Genomic DNA, 19,980 nt, shown 5'->3' with positions numbered 1-19,980 from the left:
CTCGGTGGGCTGGGAAGGTGTGTGACACATTGTTTCTGTGAGGGGATTTGAGTCTCGGTGGGCTGGGAAGGTGTGTAACACATTGTTTCTGTGAGGGGATTTGAGTCTCGGGAGGCTGGGAAGGTGTGTAACACATTGTTTCTGTGAGGGGATGTGAGTCTCGGTAGGCTAGGAAGGTGTGTAACAGATTGTTTCTGTGAGGGGATTTGGGTCTCGGTGGGCTGGGAAGGTGTGTAACACATTGTTTCTGTGAGGGGATTTGGGTCTTGGGAGGCTGGGAAGGTGTGTAACACATTGTTTCTGTGAGGGGATTTGGGTCTCGGGGGGCTGGGAAGGTGTGTAACACATTGTTTCTGTGAGGGGATGTGAGTCTCGGGAGGCTGGGAAGGTGTGTAACACATTGTTTCTGTGAGGGGATTTGAGTCTCGGTGGGCTGGGAAGGTGTGTAACACATTGTTTCTGTGAGAGGATTTGAGTCTCGGTGGGCTGGGAAGGTGTGTAACACATTGTTTCTGTGAGGGGATTTGAGTCTCGGGAGGCTGGGAAGGTGTGTAACACATTGTTTCTGTGAGGGGATGTGAGTCGTGAGGCTGGGAAGGTGTGTAACACATTGTTTCTGTGAGGGGATTTGAGTCTCGGGAGGCTGGGAAGGTGTGTAACACATTGTTTCTGTGAGGGGATGTGAGTCTCGGTGGGCTGGGAAGTTGTGTAACACATTGTTTCTGTGAGGGGATTTGAGTCTCGGGGGGCTGGGAAGGTGTGTAACACATTGTTTCTGTGAGGGGATGTGAGTCTCGTGGGCTGGGAAGGTGTGTAACACATTGTTTCTGTGAGGGGATTTGGGTCTCGGTGGGCTGGGAAGGTGTGTAACACATTGTTTCTGTGAGGGGATGTGAGTCTCGGTGGGCTGGGAAGGTGTGTAACACATTGTTTCTGTGAGGGGATTTGGGTCTCGGTGGGCTGGGAAGGTGTGTAACACACTGTTTCTGTGAGGGGATGTGAGTCTCGATGGGCTGGGAAAGTGTGTAACACATTGTTTCTGTGAGGGGATTTGGGTCTCGGTGGGCTGGGAAGGTGTGTAACAAATTGTTTCTGTGAGGGGATGTGAGTCTCGGTGGGCTGGGAAGGTGTGTAACACATTGTTTCTGTGAGGGGATTTGGGTCTCGGGGGGCTGGGAAGGTGTGTAACACATTGTTTCTGTGAGGGGATTTGGGTCTCGGGGGGCTGGGAAGGTGTGTAACACATTGTTTCTGTGAGGGGATTTGGGTCTCGGGGGGCTGGGAAGGTGTGTAACACATTGTTTCTGTGAGGGGATTTGAGTCTCGGTGGGCTGGGAAGGTGTGTGACACATTGTTTCTGTGAGGGGATTTGAGTCTCGGTGGGCTGGGAAGGTGTGTAACACATTGTTTCTGTGAGGGGATGTGAGTCTCGGGAGGCTGCGAAGGTGTGTAACACATTGTTTCTGTGAGGGGATTTGAGTCTCGGTGGGCTGGGAAGGTGTGTAACACATTGTTTCTGTGAGGGGATTTGAGTCTCGGGGGGCTGGGAAGGTGTGTAACACATTGTTTCTGTGAGGGGATTTGGGTCTCGGTGGGCTGGGAAGGTGTGTAACACATTGTTTCTGTGAGGGGATGTGAGTCTCGGTGGGCTGGGAAGGTGTGTAACACATTGTTTCTGTGAGGGGATGTGAGTCTCGGTGGGCTGGGAAGGTGTGTAACACATTGTTTCTGTGAGGGGATGTGAGTCTCGGGGGGCTGGGAAGGTGTGTAACACACTGTTTCTGTGAGGGGATTTGGGTCTCGGTGGGCTGGGAAGGTGTGTAACACATTGTTTCTGTGAGGGGATTTGAGTCTCGGTGGGCTGGGAAGGTGTGAAACACACTGTTTCTGTGAGGGGATGTGAGTCTCAGTGGGCTGGGAAGGTGTGTAACACATTGTTTCTGTGAGGGGATGTATGTCTCGTGGGCTGGGAAGGTGTGTAACACACTGTTTCTGTGAGGGGATGTGAGTCTCGTGGGCTGGGAAGGTGTGTAACACACTGTTTCTGTGAGGGGATTTGGGTCTCGGGAGGCTGGGAAGGTGTGTAACACATTGTTTCTGTGAGGGGATTTGGGTCTCGGGGGGCTGGGAAGGTGTGTAACACATTGTTTCTGTGAGAGGATTTGGGTCTCGGTGGGCTGGGAAGGTGTGTAACACATTGTTTCTGTGAGGGGATGTGAGTCTCGGGAGGCTGGGAAGGTGTGTAACACATTGTTTCTGTGAGGGGATGTGAGTCTCGGGGGGCTGGGAAGGTGTGTAACACACTGTTTCTGTGAGGGGATTTGGGTCTCGGTGGGCTGGGAAGGTGTGTAACACATTGTTTCTGTGAGGGGATTTGAGTCTCGGTGGGCTGGGAAGGTGTGAAACACACTGTTTCTGTGAGGGGATGTGAGTCTCAGTGGGCTGGGAAGGTGTGTAACACATTGTTTCTGTGAGGGGATGTGAGTCTCGTGGGCTGGGAAGGTGTGTAACACACTGTTTCTGTGAGGGGATGTGAGTCTCGTGGGCTGGGAAGGTGTGTAACACACTGTTTCTGTGAGGGGATTTGGGTCTCGGGAGGCTGGGAAGGTGTGTAACACATTGTTTCTGTGAGGGGATTTGGGTCTCGGGGGGCTGGGAAGGTGTGTAACACATTGTTTCTGTGAGAGGATTTGGGTCTCGGTGGGCTGGGAAGGTGTGTAACACATTGTTTCTGTGAGGGGATGTGAGTCTCGGGAGGCTGGGAAGGTGTGTAACACATTGTTTCTGTGAGGGGATTTGAGTCTCGGTGGGCTGGGAAGGTGTGTAACACATTGTTTCTGTGAGAGGATTTGAGTCTCGGTGGGCTGGGAAGGTGTGTAATACATTGTTTCTGTGAGGGGATTTGAGTCTCGGGAGGCTGGGAAGGTTTGTAACACATTGTTTCTGTGAGGGGATGTGAGTCGTGAGGCTGGGAAGGTGTGTAACACATTGTTTCTGTGAGGGGATTTGAATCTCGGGAGGCTGGGAAGGTGTGTAACACATTGTTTCTGTGAGGGGATGTGAGTCTCGGTGGGCTGGGAAGTTGTGTAACACATTGTTTCTGTGAGGGGATTTGAGTCTCGGGGGACTGGGAAGGTGTGTAACACATTGTTTCTGTGAGGGGATGTGAGTCTCGTGGGCTGGGAAGGTGTGTAACACATTGTTTCTGTGAGGGGATTTGGGTCTCGGTGAGCTGGGAAGGTGTGTAACACATTGTTTCTGTGAGGGGATGTGAGTCTCGGTGGGCTGGGAAGGTGTGTAACACATTGTTTCTGTGAGGGGATTTGGGTCTCGGTGGGCTGGGAAGGTGTGTAACACATTGTTTCTGTGAGGGGATTTGAGTCTCGGTGGGCTGGGAAGGTGTGTAACACATTGTTTCTGTGAGGGGATGTGAGTCTCGATGGGCTGGGAAAGTGTGTAACACATTGTTTCTGTGAGGGGATTTGGGTCTCGGTGGGCTGGGAAGGTGTGTAACAAATTGTTTCTGTGAGGGGATGTGAGTCTCGGTGGGCTGGGAAGGTGTGTAACACATTGTTTCTGTGAGGGGATTTGGGTCTCGGGGGGCTGGGAAGGTGTGTAACATTGTTTCTGTGAGGGGATTTGGGTCTCGGTGGGCTGGGAAGGTGTGTAACACATTGTTTCTGTGAGGGGATTTGAGTCTCGGTGGGCTGGGAAGGTGTGACACATTGTTTCTGTGAGGGGATTTGAGTCGGTGGGCTGGGAAGGTGTGTAACACATTGTTTCTGTGAGGGGATTTGAGTCTCGGTGGGCTGGGAAGGTGTGTAACACATTGTTTCTGTGAGGGGATTTGAGTCTCGGTGGGCTGGGAAGGTGTGACACATTGTTTCTGTGAGGGGATTTGAGTCGGTGGGCTGGGAAGGTGTGTAACACATTGTTTCTGTGAGGGGATTTGGGTCTCGGTGGGCTGGGAAGGTGTGTAACACATTGTTTCTGTGAGGGGATTTGAGTCTCGGTCGCTGGGAAGGTTTGTAACACATTGTTTCTGTGAGGGGATGTGAGTCTCGGTGGGATGGGAAGGTGTGTAACACATTGTTTCTGTGAGGGGATGTGAGTCTCGGTGGGCTGGGAAGGTGTGTAACACATTGTTTCTGTGAGGGGATGTGGGTCTCGGTGGGCTGGGAAGGTGTGTAACACATTGTTTCTGTGAGTTGATGTGGGTCTCGGTGGGCTGGGATGGTGTGTTACACATTGTTTCTGTGAGGGGATTTGAGTCTCGGTGGGCTGGGAAGGTGTGTAACACATTGTTTCTGTGAGGGGATTTGCGTCTCGGTGGGCTGGGAAGGTGTGTAACACACTGTTTCTGTGAGGGGATGTGAGTCTCAGTGGGCTGGGAAGGTGTGTAACACACTGTTTCTGTGAGGGGATGTTAGTCTCGGTAGGCTGGGAAGTTGTGTAACACATTGTTTCTGTGAGGGGATTTGGGTCTCGGTGGTCTGGGAAGGTGTGTAACACATTGTTTCTCTGAGGGGATGTGAGTCTCGGTGGGCTGGGAAGGTGTGTAACACATTGTTTCTGTGAGGGGATGTGAGGCTGGGAAGGTGTGTAACACATTGTTTCTGTGAGGGGATTTGGGTCTCGGTGGGCTGGGAAGGTGTGTAACACATTGTTTCTGTGAGGGGATGTGAGTCTCGGTGGGCTGGGAAGGTGTGTAACACATTGTTTCTCTGAGGGGATTTGGGTCTCGGGGGGCTGGGAAGGTGTGTAACACATTGTTTCTGTGAGGGGATTTGGGTCTCGGGAGGCTGGGAAGGTGTGTAACACATTGTTTCTGTGAGGGGATTTGAGTCTCGGGGGGCTGGGAAGGTGTGTAACACATTGTTTCTGTGAGGGGATTTGGGTCTCGGGAGGCTGGGAAGGTGTGTAACACATTGTTTCTGTGAGGGGATTTGAGTCTCGGGGGGCTGGGAAGGTGTGTAACACATTGTTTCTGTGAGGGGATGTGAGTCTCGGTGGGCTGGGAAGTTGTGTAACACATTGTTTCTGTGAGGGGATTTGAGTCTCGGTGGGCTGGGAAGGTGTGTAACACATTGTTTCTGTGAGGGGATGTGAGTCTCGGTAGGCTGGGAAGGTGTGTAACACATTGTTTCTGTGAGGGGATTTGGGTCTCGGTGGGCTGGGAAGGTGTGTAACACATTGCTTCTGTGAGGGGATGTGAGTCTCGGGGGGCTGGGAAGGTGTGTAACACATTGTTTCTGTGAGGGGATGTGAGTCTCGGGGGGCTGGGAAGGTGTGTAACACACTGTTTCTGTGAGGGGATTTGGGTCTCGGTGGGCTGGGAAGGTGTGTAACACATTGTTTCTGTGAGGGGATTTGGGTCTCGGTGGGCTGGGAAGGTGTGTAACACATTGTTTCTGTGAGGGGATTTGGGTCTCGGGGGGCTGGGAAGGTGTGTAACACATTGTTTCTGTGAGGGGATGTGAGTCTCGGTGGGAAGGTGTGTAACACATTGTTTTTGTGAGGGGATGTGAGTCTCGGGGGGCTGGGAAGGTGTGTAACACATTGTTTCTGTGAGGGGATGTGAGTCTCGGTGGGAAGGTGTGTAACACATTGTTTTTGTGAGGGGATGTGAGTCTCGGTGGGCTGGGAAGGTGTGTAACACATTGTTTCTGTGAGGGGATGTGAGTCTCGGTGGGAAGGTGTGTAACACATTGTTTCTGTGAGGGGATTTGGGTCTCGGTGGCTGGGAAGGTGTGTGACACATTGTTTCTGTGAGGGGATTTGGGTCTCGGTGGGCTGGGAAGGTGTGTAACACATTGTTTCTGTGAGGGGATGTGAGTCTCGGTGGGCTGGGAAGGTGTGTAACACATTGTTTCTGTGAGGGGATGTGAGTCTCGGTGGCTGGGAAGGTGTGTAACACATTGTTTCTGTGAGGGGATGTGAGTCTCGGTGGGAAGGTGTGTAACACATTGTTTCTGTGAGGGGATTTGGGTCTCGGTGGCTGGGAAGGTGTGTGACACATTGTTTCTGTGAGGGGATTTGAGTCTCGGTCACTGGGAAGGTGTGTAACACATTGTTTCTGTGAGGGATTTGAGTCTCGGTCGCTGGGAAGGTGTGTAACACATTGTTTCTGTGAGGGGATGTGAGTCTCGGTGGGCTGGGAAGGTGTGTAACACATTGTTTCTGTGAGGGGATTTGAGTCTCGGGAGGCTGGGAAGGTGTGTAACACATTGTTTCTGTGAGGGGATGTGAGTCTCAGTGGGCTGGGAAGGTGTGTAACACATTGTTTCTGTGAGGGGATGTGAGTCTCGGTGGCTGGGAAGGTGTGTAACACATTGTTTCTGTGAGGGGATGTGAGTCTCGGGAGGCTGGGAAGGTGTGTAACACATTGTTTCTGTGAGGGGATTTGGGTCTCGGGGGGGCTGGGAAGGTGTGTAACACATTGTTTCTGTGAGGGGATGTGGGTCTCGGTGGGCTGGGAAGGTGTGTAACACATTGTTTCTGTGAGGGGATTTGGGTCTCGGGGGGCTGGGAAGGTGTGTAACACATTGTTTCTGTGAGGGGATTTGGGTCTCGGTGGGCTGCGAAGGTGTGTAACACATTGTTTCTGTGAGGGGATGTGGGTCTCGGGGGGCTGGGAAGGTGTGTAACACATTGTTTCTGTGAGGGGATTTGGGTCTCGGTGGGCTGCGAAGGTGTGTAACACATTGTTTCTGTGAGGGGATGTGGGTCTCGGGGGGCTGGGAAGGTGTGTAACACATTGTTTCTGTGAGGGGATGTGGGTCTCGGGGGGCTGGGAAGGTGTGTAACACATTGTTTCTGTGAGGGGATTTGAGTCTCGGTGGGCTGGGAAGGTGTGTAACACATTGTTTCTGTGAGGGGATTTGGGTCTCGGTGGGCTGGGAAGGTGTGTAACACATTGTTTCTGTGAGGGGATGTGAGTCTCGGGAGGCTGCGAAGGTGTGTAACACATTGTTTCTGTGAGGGGATTTGGGTCTCGGGGGGCTGGGAAGGTGTGTAACACATTGTTTCTGTGAGGGGATTTGGGTCTCGGGGGGCTGGGAAGGTGTGTAACACATTGTTTCTGTGAGGGGATTTGGGTCTCGGGGGGCTGGGAAGTTGTTGTTGAGCCTGTATCTATGTTGCCTTTTAACTCATTATCATGCGGTGTCATTCTCAGGGCGGTGGGGGCCTCTCAGGAGGAGGATGGGGGGGAGCGCAGAGCTAGCGCTGACCGCAGGAGCCAGAGCTGCCGCGCTCAGTACCAGAGAGCGCGCGTCCGCTTCTTGGCACATTTTGTTGCCCACTCATTGGATGCCAGCCGTCAGCTGACCTTCCTGCTGGGCACCGATTGGCTGCTGGATGTGTCCCCCCTGATCAGGAGCCAGGCCGGGATCAGAGACCAACGCATCGCACGGCTTGAGGAGGAGGGGAGCGTTCTGATTGGACAGGAGCCAGGGGTCACATCTGTGGAGGTGATACAGTGTATCTGTGTTACTGTGTGTTACTGTGTGTGTGTCCCTGTGGAGGTGATACAGTGTATCTGTGTTACTGTGTGTGTGTCCCTGTGGAGGTGATACAGTGTATCTGTGTTACTGTGTGTGTGTGTCCCTGTGGAGGTGATACAGTGTATCTGTGTTACTGTGTGTGTGTCCCTGTGGAGGTGATACAGTGTATCTGTGTTACTGTGTGTGTGTCCCTGTGGAGGTGATACAGTGTATCTGTGTTACTGTGTGTGTGTCCCTGTGGAGGTGATACAGTGTATCTGAGTTACTGTGTGCTACTGTGTGTGTGCGGTCTCTCTCACACTCTCATGTTATCACATTGTGTGCGGTCTCTCTCACACTCTCATGTTATCACATTGTGTGCGGTCTCTGTCTCACGTTATCACATCAGGTGCGGTCTCTCTCCCACTCTCATGTTATCACATTGTGTGCGGTCTCTCTCTCACTCTCATGTTATCACATTGTGTGCAGTCTCTCTCACACTCATGTTATCACATCAGGTGCGGTCTCTGTCTCACTCTCGTTATCACATCAGGTGCGGTCTCCTCTCTCGCACTCCATCCTCGGAGAGCAGACCATCGTTGTTTCGTCAGAGACTGTCTCGATCTTGGAGCTGCGGTCTCACCTGGTGTGGGGGGTCTCTCTGTCTGTCGGCCCCTCTGAGATTAGACATCCTGGAGTTTTCACGGTCTCGTGTCAGTCTCAGGAGGTAGCGATTGTCCCAAAGCAGGTGAGAGAAGCGTATCTGTGACTGTCTCGTAGTTCTCTCTCACTGTCACTCCTCTCGTCTCGGACTCTTTTTACATCTGTCTCTTTCTCCGTCTCTCTTATTCATTTCTCTCTTTGGGGTTTATTCATTATTTGTGGAACTGCGATAGTGCCCCGATGGGCAGCATTGAAGTGTCCGTGTGCTGTGAAATCTCTTCCCAGCGCAGAAAGGGAGACCAAATGAATGGGAAGCCCGTCTCCCCCAGCTCAGGGAAGCCCGTCTCCCCCAGCTCAGGGAAGCCCGTCTCCCCCAGCTCAGGGAAGCCCGTCTCCCCCAGCTCAGGGAAGCCCGTCTCCCCCCCCCCCTGCCCAGGGAAGCCCGTCTCCCCCAGCTCAGGGAAGCCCGTCTCCCCCAGCTCAGGGAAGCCCGTCTCCCCCAGCTCAGAGACGCCCGTCTCCCCCAGCTCAGGGAAGCCCGCCTCCCCCCCCCCCAGCTCAGGGAAGCCCGCCCCCCCCAGCTCAGGGAAGCCCGCCCCCCCCCCAGCTCAGGGAAGCCCGTCTCCCCCCAGCTCGGGGAAGCCCGTCTCCCCCCCAGCTCGGGGAAGCCCGTCTCCCCCCCAGCTCGGGGAAGCCCGTCTCCCCCAGCTCAGGGAAGCCCGTCTCCCCCCCCCCGCCCAGGGAAGCCCCCCCCGCCCAGGGAAGCCCCCCCCCCCCGCCCAGGGAAGCCCGTCTCCCCCCAGCTCAGGGACGCCCGTCTCCCCCCAGCTCAGGGAAGCCCGTCTCCCCCCAGCTCAGGGAAGCCCGTCTCCCCCCAGCTCAGGGAAGCCCATCTCCCCCCCCAGCTCAGGGAAGCCCGTCTCCCCCCAGCTCGGGGAACCCAATCTCCCGCAGCTCAGGGAAGCCCATCTCCCCACCCCAGCTCAGAGAAGCCCGTCTCCCCACCCCAGCTCAGGGAAGCCCGTCTCCCCCCCAGCTCAGGGAAGCCCGCCCCCCCCAGCTCAGGGAAGCCCGTCTCCCCCAGCTCAGGGACGCCCGTCTCCCCCCAGCTCAGGGACGCCCGTCTCCCCCCAGCTCAGGGAAGCCCGTCTCCCCCCCCCCCCCAGCTCAGGGAAGCCCGTCTCCCCCAGCTCAGGGAACCCCCCCCCCCCCCATCTCAGGGAAGCCCGTCTCCCCCTCCAGCTCAGGGAAGCCCGTCTCCCCCCCACCAGCACAGGGAAGCCCGTTTCCCCCCCAGCTCAGGGAAGCCCGTCTCCCCCAGCCCAGGGAAGCCCGTCTCCCCCCCCAGCTCAGGGAAGCCCGTCTCCCCCCCCCCAGCTCAGGGAAGCCCGTCTCCCCCCCCCAGATCAGGGAAGCCCGTCTCCCCCAGCTCGGGGAAGCCCGTCTCCCCCAGCTCGGGGAAGCCCCTCTCCCCCAGCTCGGGAAGCCCGTCTCCCCCAGCTCGGGGAAGCCCCTCTCCCCCAGCTCAGGGAAGCCCGTCTCCCCCAGCTCGGGGAAGCCCGTCTCCCCCAGCTCGGGGAAGCCCCTCTCCCCCAGCCCAGGGAAGCCCGTCTCCCCCAGCTCAGGGAAGCCCGTCTCCCCCCCCCCAGCTCAGGGAAGCCCCCCCCCCCAGCTCAGGGAAGCCCGTCTCCCCCCCCCCCCCAGGGAAGCCCGTCTCCCCCCCCCCCCCCAGCTCAGGGAAGCCCGTCTCCCCCCCCAGCTCGGGGAAGCCCGCCCCCCCCCAGCTCGGGGAAGCCCGCCCCCCCCGCCCCCCAGCTCGGGGAAGCCCGTCTCCCCCCCAGCTCAGGGAAGCCCGTCTCCCCCCCAGCTCAGGGAAGCCCGTCTCCCCCCCAGCTCAGGGAAGCCCGTCTCCCCCCCAGCTCAGGGAAGCCCGTCTCCCCCCAGCTCAGGGAAGCCCGTCTCCCCCCCAGCTCAGGGAAGCCCGTCTCCCCCCCAGCTCAGGGAAGCCCGTCTCCCCCCAGCTCAGGGAAGCCCGTCTCCCCCCCCCCAGCCCAGGGAAGATACGTGACTCCATCCTCTCTCTGTACTTGTCACTGTCTAACTGACCTGCCTGTCTGTCTCTGGCTTTCTTTTTGTCTTCTCTTGCACTCTCGTTCATCTCTCTTTGGTCTCTATTAAGTTTGGTAAAAGAAAGGCACGTGGAACACGTGGCACAGAGCTGCGTGAGTGTTACTGTGATATCACTACGGGGGGTGGGGGAGGAAATCTGCTTCTGTGCTTTTTCTGGAGTTGTTACTGTCTCGGTCTCTTAGGCGACTGCGCCGTCTCTTTGGCTGCTTTTCAGTGGCATGTCTGCAGTTGTGACTGTCTCACTGACCTGTTTGCCTCTGTCTCTCAGGAGTCTGCGCTGTCTCTCTGGCTGCTGTTCAGTGACCTGTCTGTCTCTCCGCTAACTCTCTATGACCCGCTGGAGCTGTCTCTCTCGGTCGTCTCCTCTGACCCCTCCATCCTGTCCGTGCGTCGCTCTGTGGCCCCCGGGGGTTTGTGGGCGCTGCCGGTGCTGGTGTTTGAGGGTCCCGGGGTGGGGCCCCTCCTGCGCCTCTCTCTCGGGCTCCCAGAACAATGCCGGGAGGGGGAGGCCCCTGGAGTGCTCGGCGCTGGGTACTTCCGCGTCACGTTTCCCAGCAACGGGACTGAAAAAGGCGAGCGACCCACTAATGACATCATCCAGAGCGACAGTGACATCATCACCAGGGATGGTGATATCATCTCAGACGCCAATCATGTCATCCCAGGGACCAGCGATATCATCCTGAGGGGCGGCGATATGATCCCCGGAGGCGACGAATCTATCCCTGGCGCCGATGACATCATCACCACGCGGTGGGGAATCCCAGGCTTGGAGGAGGGGCTGTACGGGCTGCTTGCCATTTTCTCCTTCCTCACCCTCCTCTTCCTCCTCAGCTGTGTGACCTTCATCATGAAGCACAGGAACAAGCCAGCCCCCGAGGGCCCAGGGAATCCTGAGGCCCCCAACTGGGTGTGGCTGGGTGCCCCGGAAACTGATGTTCCGAGGACCCAGGGAGGAGGAGGAGAGGAAGAGGTTAGTGGGCAGTGGGAGGGGAGAGCCAGGGGGCCGCAGAGTCTCACCAGCACTTTCCACCCAGTGAGAAGCTACCAGGGGCCCGAAACCAGCACCGGTCCCCAGCCCGATGTACGTTCCTTCTCAACATCTGGAAACCATTCCAGGCCCCTCCTGGAACCCATGAGGCCTGAGCTGATGTCCCTCAGAACAGCAGCCCTGCAAGGAGGAGAGCGAAGGGGGGAGCTGGGGGCAGAAGACTCCTCTGTGCGCTCCATCCTGGTGGCCAGCGAAGAGGACATGATGTGGGTGTGCAAGGACATGGGCATGAGGGAACCCCAGGAGATCCTGAGCTACATGGAGAGGATCAGGGGGGAGACGCCGCCCCCCCAGGGCGAGAGGAGGAGAGAAGGGCCACGGCCGAGGGGGTTGGAAGCAGCAGGGGCCAACATGAGGAGATTGACCTAATGCCAGGAGCGCAGAGACACGGCGGGGTTGACGGGACATAGAACGGGAGTGGCCAACTCCAGTCCTCAAGGACGACCAACAGGCCGGGTATTAGGGATATCCCTGCTTCAGTACAGGTGGCTCAAGCAGTAGCTCAGTCGTTGACCTGTTGGTGGCCCTTGAGGACTGGCGTTGGCCACCCCTGAGATAGAGGGAGAGACGCATATATTATATGAGTAAAATAGAGGGGCGAGAGACAGGTGCTGAGGAGATCTAGTGATCATGTTAGGAATCTGGGCAGGAGATACCAGGACATCTTTACTGGATCCAGTGTTATATAATAGATTACTAAGGGGGGGGGGGGGGAATCTGAAAGGATCCCAGGTTCTCTGTGTTATTTATCTGGGGGTGAGTAGGCTGCGAATCGGAGATCATTACAAGATCCAGTGTTTTATAAGAATCCAGAGAGTTGGGGAGAATACCCAACGGGTACAGTGTTATATAAGGGACATTTTTTTGGGGGGGGGGGGTGTTAGAAAATCTGGAGGAGTAGAGGATTTTTTTTTAATGTGATCCAGTGTTATATATACGGAATGTGTAAGGGAAGGGAGAGTGATCTCCAAGGGATCCAGTGTTATGTACATTTTAGGGAACTATTTGATAAGGTCAGGGAGAGAAAAGAGCAGTTCTCGGATAATCCTACAGGAAGAAGGCAGAACAGTATGGGATCTACTGTCAAAGGTGCAATATCCATTAATAATACCAACCGTATCTCACGTTGGGGAATAGACCCTTTATGGGTGTGGCAGAAAATAGGGTGAGTAACATTACTCAAAGCTGAATGAATATTCAGGGCCACAGTTAGTAAGCAGTGCTAAGCCATGACACGTTACGGCCAATTGAAGTAAAAGGGCCACATGGGGCCCCGTGGTCCCTAGCTGCTATGGGAATATGGACGTCACTGTTATAGGAGGGATATGTAGAGATCCAGGCACAGGTTTACTAAGCGGTGCAACTCTGTAAAACCCCGGCAGGCGCGGGAAGACCCCCGACGGCCCGCTCACTGTCACGGTAAGGTGCTGTGTGGAATAGCACCGCTAAGTCAATATGGGCCCCAGTGTTATAGGAGCGAATCGAAGAGGGAGACGTAGAGAGCACAACGAGCATTATATAGCGTTATAGGCGAGACATGAATCACAGAGATGTATATAGGCACAGTGTTCACCGTGTTCACCGGAGCGAGAGATGGAGGAGGGTCGTGTAACTAGGGGGAAAACGTGTGGCCGTTAAATTGAAGAAGTGTCTCAACGTGTTTCCATGTCCGGGCATCCGTCAGCAAACCTTACAGGGAGCGCTTATACGCAGCAATAAGAGGTACATGAGCCGCGGATTCACTTCTCCTGCTAGTAAGACCTCTGATGATGTCACATTGGTGAATCTGTCCCCTAATGATGATGTCACATTGGTGAATCTGTCCCCTAATGATGATGTCACATTGTGGTGTATCCATAGCTGTATATAAGCCCCATATGATGTCATTAACCTGTTCATAGCCAGCCTATCCTCTGCTGCCGATCTCACACTGGTGAACCTGCCCATTGGTAATGATGTCACAATCTGGTGTGTCCGTGTGTCCCCCGTGGGGTGTAGGTTTGTAATCACACAGCACAAATTCGTGGAGCTGATAAAAGCACAACGTCCTCATACATTTTAATAAAATTCCATGAAATTACCATTTTTCTGCCTCTTCCTGATTATTTCCTGGGATCTTCCTGACTGGTTACACAAACGCCAGTTTTAAAGATGGCCACCCTGTCTGTCTGTCTGCAACCCGGTCTCCCGCTATCTCCCCCCCACCCTCCGCTGCCGCGAGAAATGTTGCGGGGAGGTATAGGAGGCGACTTGCTCGCCGGCGGCTCCCTCTGCAGGGCGCCACCGTGTTTGGTTTTGCATGCGCAGAAGAGTTGCGGTGGCCATGACAGTGTCGCGCATGCACAATACAGTAGGCGCATGCGGCTGCAATAGAATAGAGGCTCTGCGGGGACTACAAGCCCCATAATGCATAGGGGCAGGCAGTTAGCTGACTACACACAGCCAATAGGGCTGCAAGGACCTCTTGCTCCAGAATGAAATACAGTTCGGGAGGTTGGAGGCGGGATCCGGACAGGGAGGGCGCAGGCGGGATCAGGACACGGAGGGCGCAGGCGGGATCCGGACAGGGAGGGCGCAGGCGGGATCCGGACAGGGAGGGCGCAGGCGGGATCCGGACACGGAGGGCGCAGGCGGGATCAGGACAGGGAGGGCGCAGGCGGGATCAGGACAGGGAGGGCGCAGGCGGGATCAGGACAGGGAGGGCGCAGGCGGGATCCGGACAGGGAGGGCGCAGGCGGGATCCGGACAGGGAGGGCGCAGGCGGGATCCGGACAGGGAGGGCGCAGGCGGGATCCGGACAGGGAGGGCGCAGGCGGGATCCGGACACGGAGGGCGCAGGCGGGATCAGGACAGGGAGGGCGCAGGCGGGATCCGGACACGGAGGGGGCAGGCGGGATCCGGACAGGGAGGGCGCAGGCGGGATCCGGACAGGGAGGGCGCAGGCGGGATCAGGACAGGGAGGGTGCAGGCGGGATCCGGACAGGGAGGGCGCAGGCGGGATCCGGACACGGAGGGGGCAGGCGGGATCCGGACAGGGAGGGCGCAGGCGGGATCCGGACAGGGAGGGGGCAGGCGGGATCCGGACAGGGAGGGGGCAGGCGGGATCCGGACAGGGAGGGCGCAGGCGGGATCCGGACAGGGAGGGCGCAGGCGGGATCCGGACAAGGAGGGCGCAGGCGGGATCCGGACACGGAGGGGGCAGGCGGGATCCGGACAGGGAGGGCGCAGGCGGGATCCGGACAAGGAGGGCGCAGGCGGGATCCGGACACGGAGGGGGCAGGCGGGATCCGGACAGGGAGGGCGCAGGCGGGATCCGGACAGGGAGGGGGCAGGCGGGATCCGGACAGGGAGGGGGCAGGCGGGATCCGGACAGGGAGGGGGCAGGCGGGATCCGGACAGGGAGGGGGCAGGCGGGATCCGGACAGGGAGGGCGCAGGCGGGATCCGGACAGGGAGGGCGCAGGCGGGATCCGGACAGGGAGGGCGCAGGCGGGATCCGGACAGGGAGGGCGCAGGCGGGATCCGGACAGGGAGGGCGCAGGCGGGATCCGGACAGGGAGGGCGCAGGCGGGATCCGGACAGGGAGGGCGCAGGCAGGATCCGGACAGGGAGGGTGCAGGCGGGATCCGGACAGGGAGGGTGCAGGCGGGATCCGGACAGGGAGGGCGCAGGCGGGATCCGGACAGGGAGGGTGCAGGCGGGATCCGGACAGGGAGGGCGCAGGCGGGATCAGGACAGGGAGGGGGCAGGCGGGATCCGGACAGGGAGGGCGCAGGCGGGATCCGGACAGGGAGGGCGCAGGCGGGATCCGGACAGGGAGGGCGCAGGCGGGATCCGGACAGGGAGGGCGCAGGCGGGATCCGGACAGGGAGGGCGCAGGCGGGATCAGGACAGGGAGGGGGCAGGCGGGATCCGGACAGGGAGGGCGCAGGCGGGATCCGGACAGGGAGGGGGCAGGCGGGATCCGGACAGGGAGGGGGCAGGCGGGATCCGGACAGGGAGGGGGCGGGCGGGATCCGGACAGGGAGGGCGCAGGCGGGATCCGGACAGGGAGGGCGCAGGCGGGATCCGGACAGGGAGGGCGCAGGCGGGATCCGGACAGGGAGGGCGCAGGCGGGATCCGGACAGGGAGGGCGCAGGCGGGATCCGGACAGGGAGGGGGCAGGCGGGATCCGGACAGGGAGGGCGCAGGCGGGATCCGGACAGGGAGGGCGCAGGCGGGATCCGGACAGGGAGGGCGCAGGCGGGATCCGGACAGGGAGGGCGCAGGCGGGATCCGGACAGGGAGGGCGCAGGCGGGATCCGGACAGGGAGGGGGCAGGCGGGATCCGGACAGGGAGGGTGCAGGCGGGATCCGGACAGGGAGGGCGCAGGCGGGATCCGGACAGGGAGGGGGCAGGCGGGATCCGGACAGGGAGGGCGCAGGCGGGATCCGGACAGGGAGGGCGCAGGCGGGATCCGGACAGGGAGGGTGCAGGCGGGATCCGGACAGGGAGGGTGCAGGCGGGATCCGGACAGGGAGGGCGCAGGCGGGATCCGGACACGGAGGGCGCAGGCAGGATCCGGACAGGGAGGGCGCAGGCGGGATCCGGACAGGGAGGGCGCAGGCAGGATCCGGACAGGGAGGGCGCAGGCGGGATCCGGACACGGAGGGCGCAGGCGGGATCCGGACAGGGAGGGCGCAGGCGGGATCCGGACAGGGAGGGCGCAGGCGGGATCCGGACAGGGAGGGCGCAGGCGGGATCCGGACAGGGAGGGCGCAGGCGGGATCCGGACAGGGAGGGCGCAGGCGGGATCCGGACAGGGAGGGCGCAGGCGGGATCCGGACAGGGAGGGGGCAGGCGGGATCCGGACAGGGAGGGGGCAGGCGGGATCCGGACAGGGAGGGCGCAGGCGGGATCCGGACAGGGAGGGCGCAGGCGGGATCCGGACAGGGAGGGCGCAGGCGGGATCCGGACAGGGAGGGGGCAGGCGGGATCCGGACAGGGAGGGGGCAGGCGGGATCCGGACAGGGAGGGGGCAGGCGGGATCCGGACAGGGAGGGGGCAGGCGGGATCCGGACAGGGAGGGCGCAGGCGGGATCCGGACAGGGAGGGCGCAGGCGGGATCCGGACAGGGAGGGCGCAGGCGGGATCCGGACAGGGAGGGCGCAGGCGGGATCCGGACAGGGAGGGCGCAGGCGGGATCCGGACAGGGAGGGCGCAGGCGGGATCCGGACAGGGAGGGCGCAGGCGGGATCCGGACACGGAGGGCGCAGGCGGGATCCGGACAGGGAGGGCGCAGGCGGGATCCGGACAGGGAGGGCGCAGGCAGGATCCGGACAGGGAGGGCGCAGGCGGGATCCGGACAGGGAGGGCGCAGGCGGGATCCGGACAGGGAGGGCGCAGGCGGGATCCGGACAGGGAGGGCGCAGGCGGAATCCGGACAGGGAGGGCGCAGGCGGAATCCGGACAGGGAGGGGGCAGGCGGGATCCGGACAGGGAGGGCGCAGGCGGGATCCGGACAGGGAGGGCGCAGGCGGGATCCGGACAGGGAGGGGGCAGGCGGGATCCGGACAGGGAGGGGGCAGGCGGGATCCGGACAGGGAGGGCGCAGGCGGGATCCGGACAGGGAGGGCGCAGGCGGGATCCGGACAGGGAGGGCGCAGGCGGGATCCGGACAGGGAGGGCGCAGGCGGGATCCGGACAGGGAGGGCGCAGGCGGGATCCGGACAGGGAGGGCGCAGGCGGGATCCGGACAGGGAGGGCGCAGGCGGGATCAGGACAGGGAGGGGGCAGGCGGGATCCGGACAGGGAGGGGGCAGGCGGGATCCGGACACGGAGGGGGCAGGCGGGATCCGGACAGGGAGGGCGCAGGCGGGATCCGGACAGGGAGGGCGCAGGCGGGATCCGGACAGGGAGGGTGCAGGCGGGATCCGGACAGGGAGGGCGCAGGCGGGATCCGGACAGGGAGGGCGCAGGCGGGATCCGGACAGGGAGGGGCCAGGCGGGATCCGGACAGGGAGGGCGCAGGCGGAATCCGGACAGGGAGGGCGCAGGCGGGATCAGGACAGGGAGGGGGCAGGCGGGATCCGGACAGGGAGGGGGCAGGCGGGATCCGGACAGGGAGGGTGCAGGCGGGATCCGGACAGGGAGGGGGCAGGCGGGATCCGGACAGGGAGGGCGCAGGCGGGATCCGGACAGGGAGGGCGCAGGCGGGATCCGGACAGGGAGGGGGCAGGCGGGATCCGGACAGGGAGGGGGCAGGCGGGATCCGGACAGGGAGGGCGCAGGCGGGATCCGGACAGGGAGGGCGCAGGCGGGATCCGGACAGGGAGGGCGCAGGCGGGATCCGGACAGGGAGGGCGCAGGCGGGATCCGGACAGGGAGGGTGCAGGCGGGATCCGGACAGGGAGGGGGCAGGCGGGATCCGGACAGGGAGGGCGCAGGCGGGATCCGGACAGGGAGGGCGCAGGCGGGATCCGGACAGGGAGGGCGCAGGCGGGATCCGGACAGGGAGGGCGCAGGCGGAATCCGGACACGGAGGGTGCAGGCGGGATCCGGACAGGGAGGGCGCAGGCGGAATCCGGACAGGGAGGGGGCAGGCGGGATCCGGACAGGGAGGGGGCAGGCGGGATCCGGACAGGGAGGGCGCAGGCGGGATCCGGACAGGGAGGGGGCAGGCGGGATCCGGACAGGGAGGGCGCAGGCGGGATCCGGACACGGAGGGTGCAGGCGGGATCCGGACAGGGAGGGCGCAGGCGGGATCCGGACAGGGAGGGGGCAGGCGGGATCCGGACAGGGAGGGGGCAGGCGGGATCCGGACAGGGAGGGTGCAGGCGGGATCCGGACAGGGAGGGCGCAGGCGGGATCCGGACAGGGAGGGCGCAGGCGGGATCCGGACAGGGAGGGGGCAGGCGGGATCCGGACAGGGAGGGCGCAGGCGGGATCCGGACAGGGAGGGCGCAGGCGGGATCCGGACAGGGAGGGCGCAGGCGGGATCCGGACAGGGAGGGCGCAGGCGGGATCCGGACAGGGAGGGGGCAGGCGGGTCTTTGGACTAGGCCAGATCCCCCTTAGGGCCCAGAGAGATTCCCTGAGTCAGGGCCGTCTTAATGTATGGGCACGCTGGGCAGTTGCCCGGGGACCCCACGCGCCTGGCCCATGCGTGCCCACCAATGCTTAAAGCTTCCGGCACCCCGGCTCCCCCCCGCCCGGCACCCCGGCTCCCCCCGCCCGGCTCCCCGGCTCCGCTCGCCCGGCTCCGCTCGCTCTTCCCCCGCCCAGCTCCCCCCGCCCGGCACCCCGGCTCCCGCCCGGCTCCCCCCGCCCGGCACCCCGGTTCCCCCCCACCGCCCGGCTCCCCACCGCCGCCCCGGCTCCCCCCCCCCCCGCCCCGGCTCCCCCCCCCGCCGCCCGGCACCCTGCATGTGTGTGTGTGTCTCAGTGTCCTGCGTGTGTGTGTGTGTGTGTGCCTGTGTGTGTGTCTCTGTGTCCTGCCTGTGTGTGTGTGTGTGTGTCTCAGTGTCCTGCCTGTGTGTGTGTGTGTGTGCCTGTGTGTGTGTCTCTGTGTCCTGCCTGTGTGTGTGTGTGTCTAGGTGTCCTGCCTGTGTGTGTGTGTGTGTGCCTGTGTGTGTGTCTCTGTGTCCTGCCTGTGTGTGTGTGTGTCTAGATGTCCTGCCTGTGTGCCTGTGTGTGTCTAGATGTCCTGCCTGTGTGCCTGTGTGTGTCTGTGTCCTGCCTGTGTGTGTGTGTCTAGGTGTCGTGTGTGTGTGTGTGTGTGTGTGTGTGTGTGTGTGTGTGTCTCAGTGTGTCCTGTGTCCTGTACCCGAAATATCTGGACCCCGCGGAGGAGCCCCCTTTGTTTTGGACATGTAACTTACAAATGCAACGAGTGGGGTGTTAAATATTGTTTTCCCAGCGGGACACGGCGGATCAGCCACGGTGCTTACTTTTAGCTTGTGATTATTTTTCTTTATATATAATTGATGGTTAGAAGTGTTTTAGAATTGTAGTAAACGTAGTTTATATTATCTGTGTTTCCCACGGACTCCCGCCCTGTTCCCCTTCTTTAGCTTTCAGTTTGCCAGCTAAGTAGCGGATTGGAACTGAATTGGATTTTATTTCAACCAATCATATAGAGCTAATGGGGATATAGGATGGAGGTGTTCGGGGCGGGCACCTTCCCCTGATGAAGTGGCATGAGGTACGCCGCGAAACGCGGAGGATTTAGATATGGCCTCACTGTTTTTATTGTATAATTACATTGGCCTTGGCGTGTCCCATGACGACGTGAGCTGGCTGAGATTTAATATCCTTAGTATATGGCACAGCACTCCAAACTCACCGTGGCAAACTTGACACACTACAATTCAATTTGTCGTTTTGTTCTCCAATGCAACTATAACACACATCACTGCGAAATGCTCAAAGAACTAGATTGGTCATCACTTGAGTCTAGGCGCAAAGTTCACCTTTAGTGTAACCTAGGAGGGGTCATGTACCATCTGAATATTGGTGTGTATATATTTTCTTTGATCACAACACATGATGAGTTTTTTGAGGCGGCTTTCCATATATCAAGATCTAAGTTAGCTTTTAGATCTTTCTCCCAAGAAATCATATATTTATCAGGGGATTGGTTACTTTTAATAGGAGTCAGATTGTGATAAATC

At 60.0% G+C, this 19,980-nt stretch overlaps 1 protein-coding gene across 1 annotated transcript in view; it reads left to right on the top strand.

Moving 5' to 3' along the window:
* The window catches only part of TMEM132A (transmembrane protein 132A), an 88,866-nt gene extending 75,453 nt beyond the window's left edge, over window positions 1-13,413 (top strand). Inside the window, exons 9-11 of the mRNA XM_075580646.1 lie at window positions 7,178-7,472; window positions 8,038-8,232; window positions 10,546-13,413. Coding sequence (XP_075436761.1) covers window positions 7,178-7,472; window positions 8,038-8,232; window positions 10,546-11,697 — 1,642 coding nt within the window. The 3' untranslated portion in view covers window positions 11,698-13,413. The remainder of the gene's footprint in view (window positions 1-7,177; window positions 7,473-8,037; window positions 8,233-10,545) is intronic.
* The last annotated feature ends 6,567 nt before the right edge of the window (window positions 13,414-19,980 follow it).

This window comes from Ascaphus truei (assembly GCF_040206685.1).
Source record: "Ascaphus truei isolate aAscTru1 chromosome 8 unlocalized genomic scaffold, aAscTru1.hap1 SUPER_8_unloc_2, whole genome shotgun sequence".
Lineage (NCBI taxonomy): Eukaryota > Metazoa > Chordata > Amphibia > Anura > Ascaphidae > Ascaphus > Ascaphus truei.
Note: the sequence above shows the minus strand (reverse complement) of the source record. Positions and strands in the feature narration are given on the sequence as shown.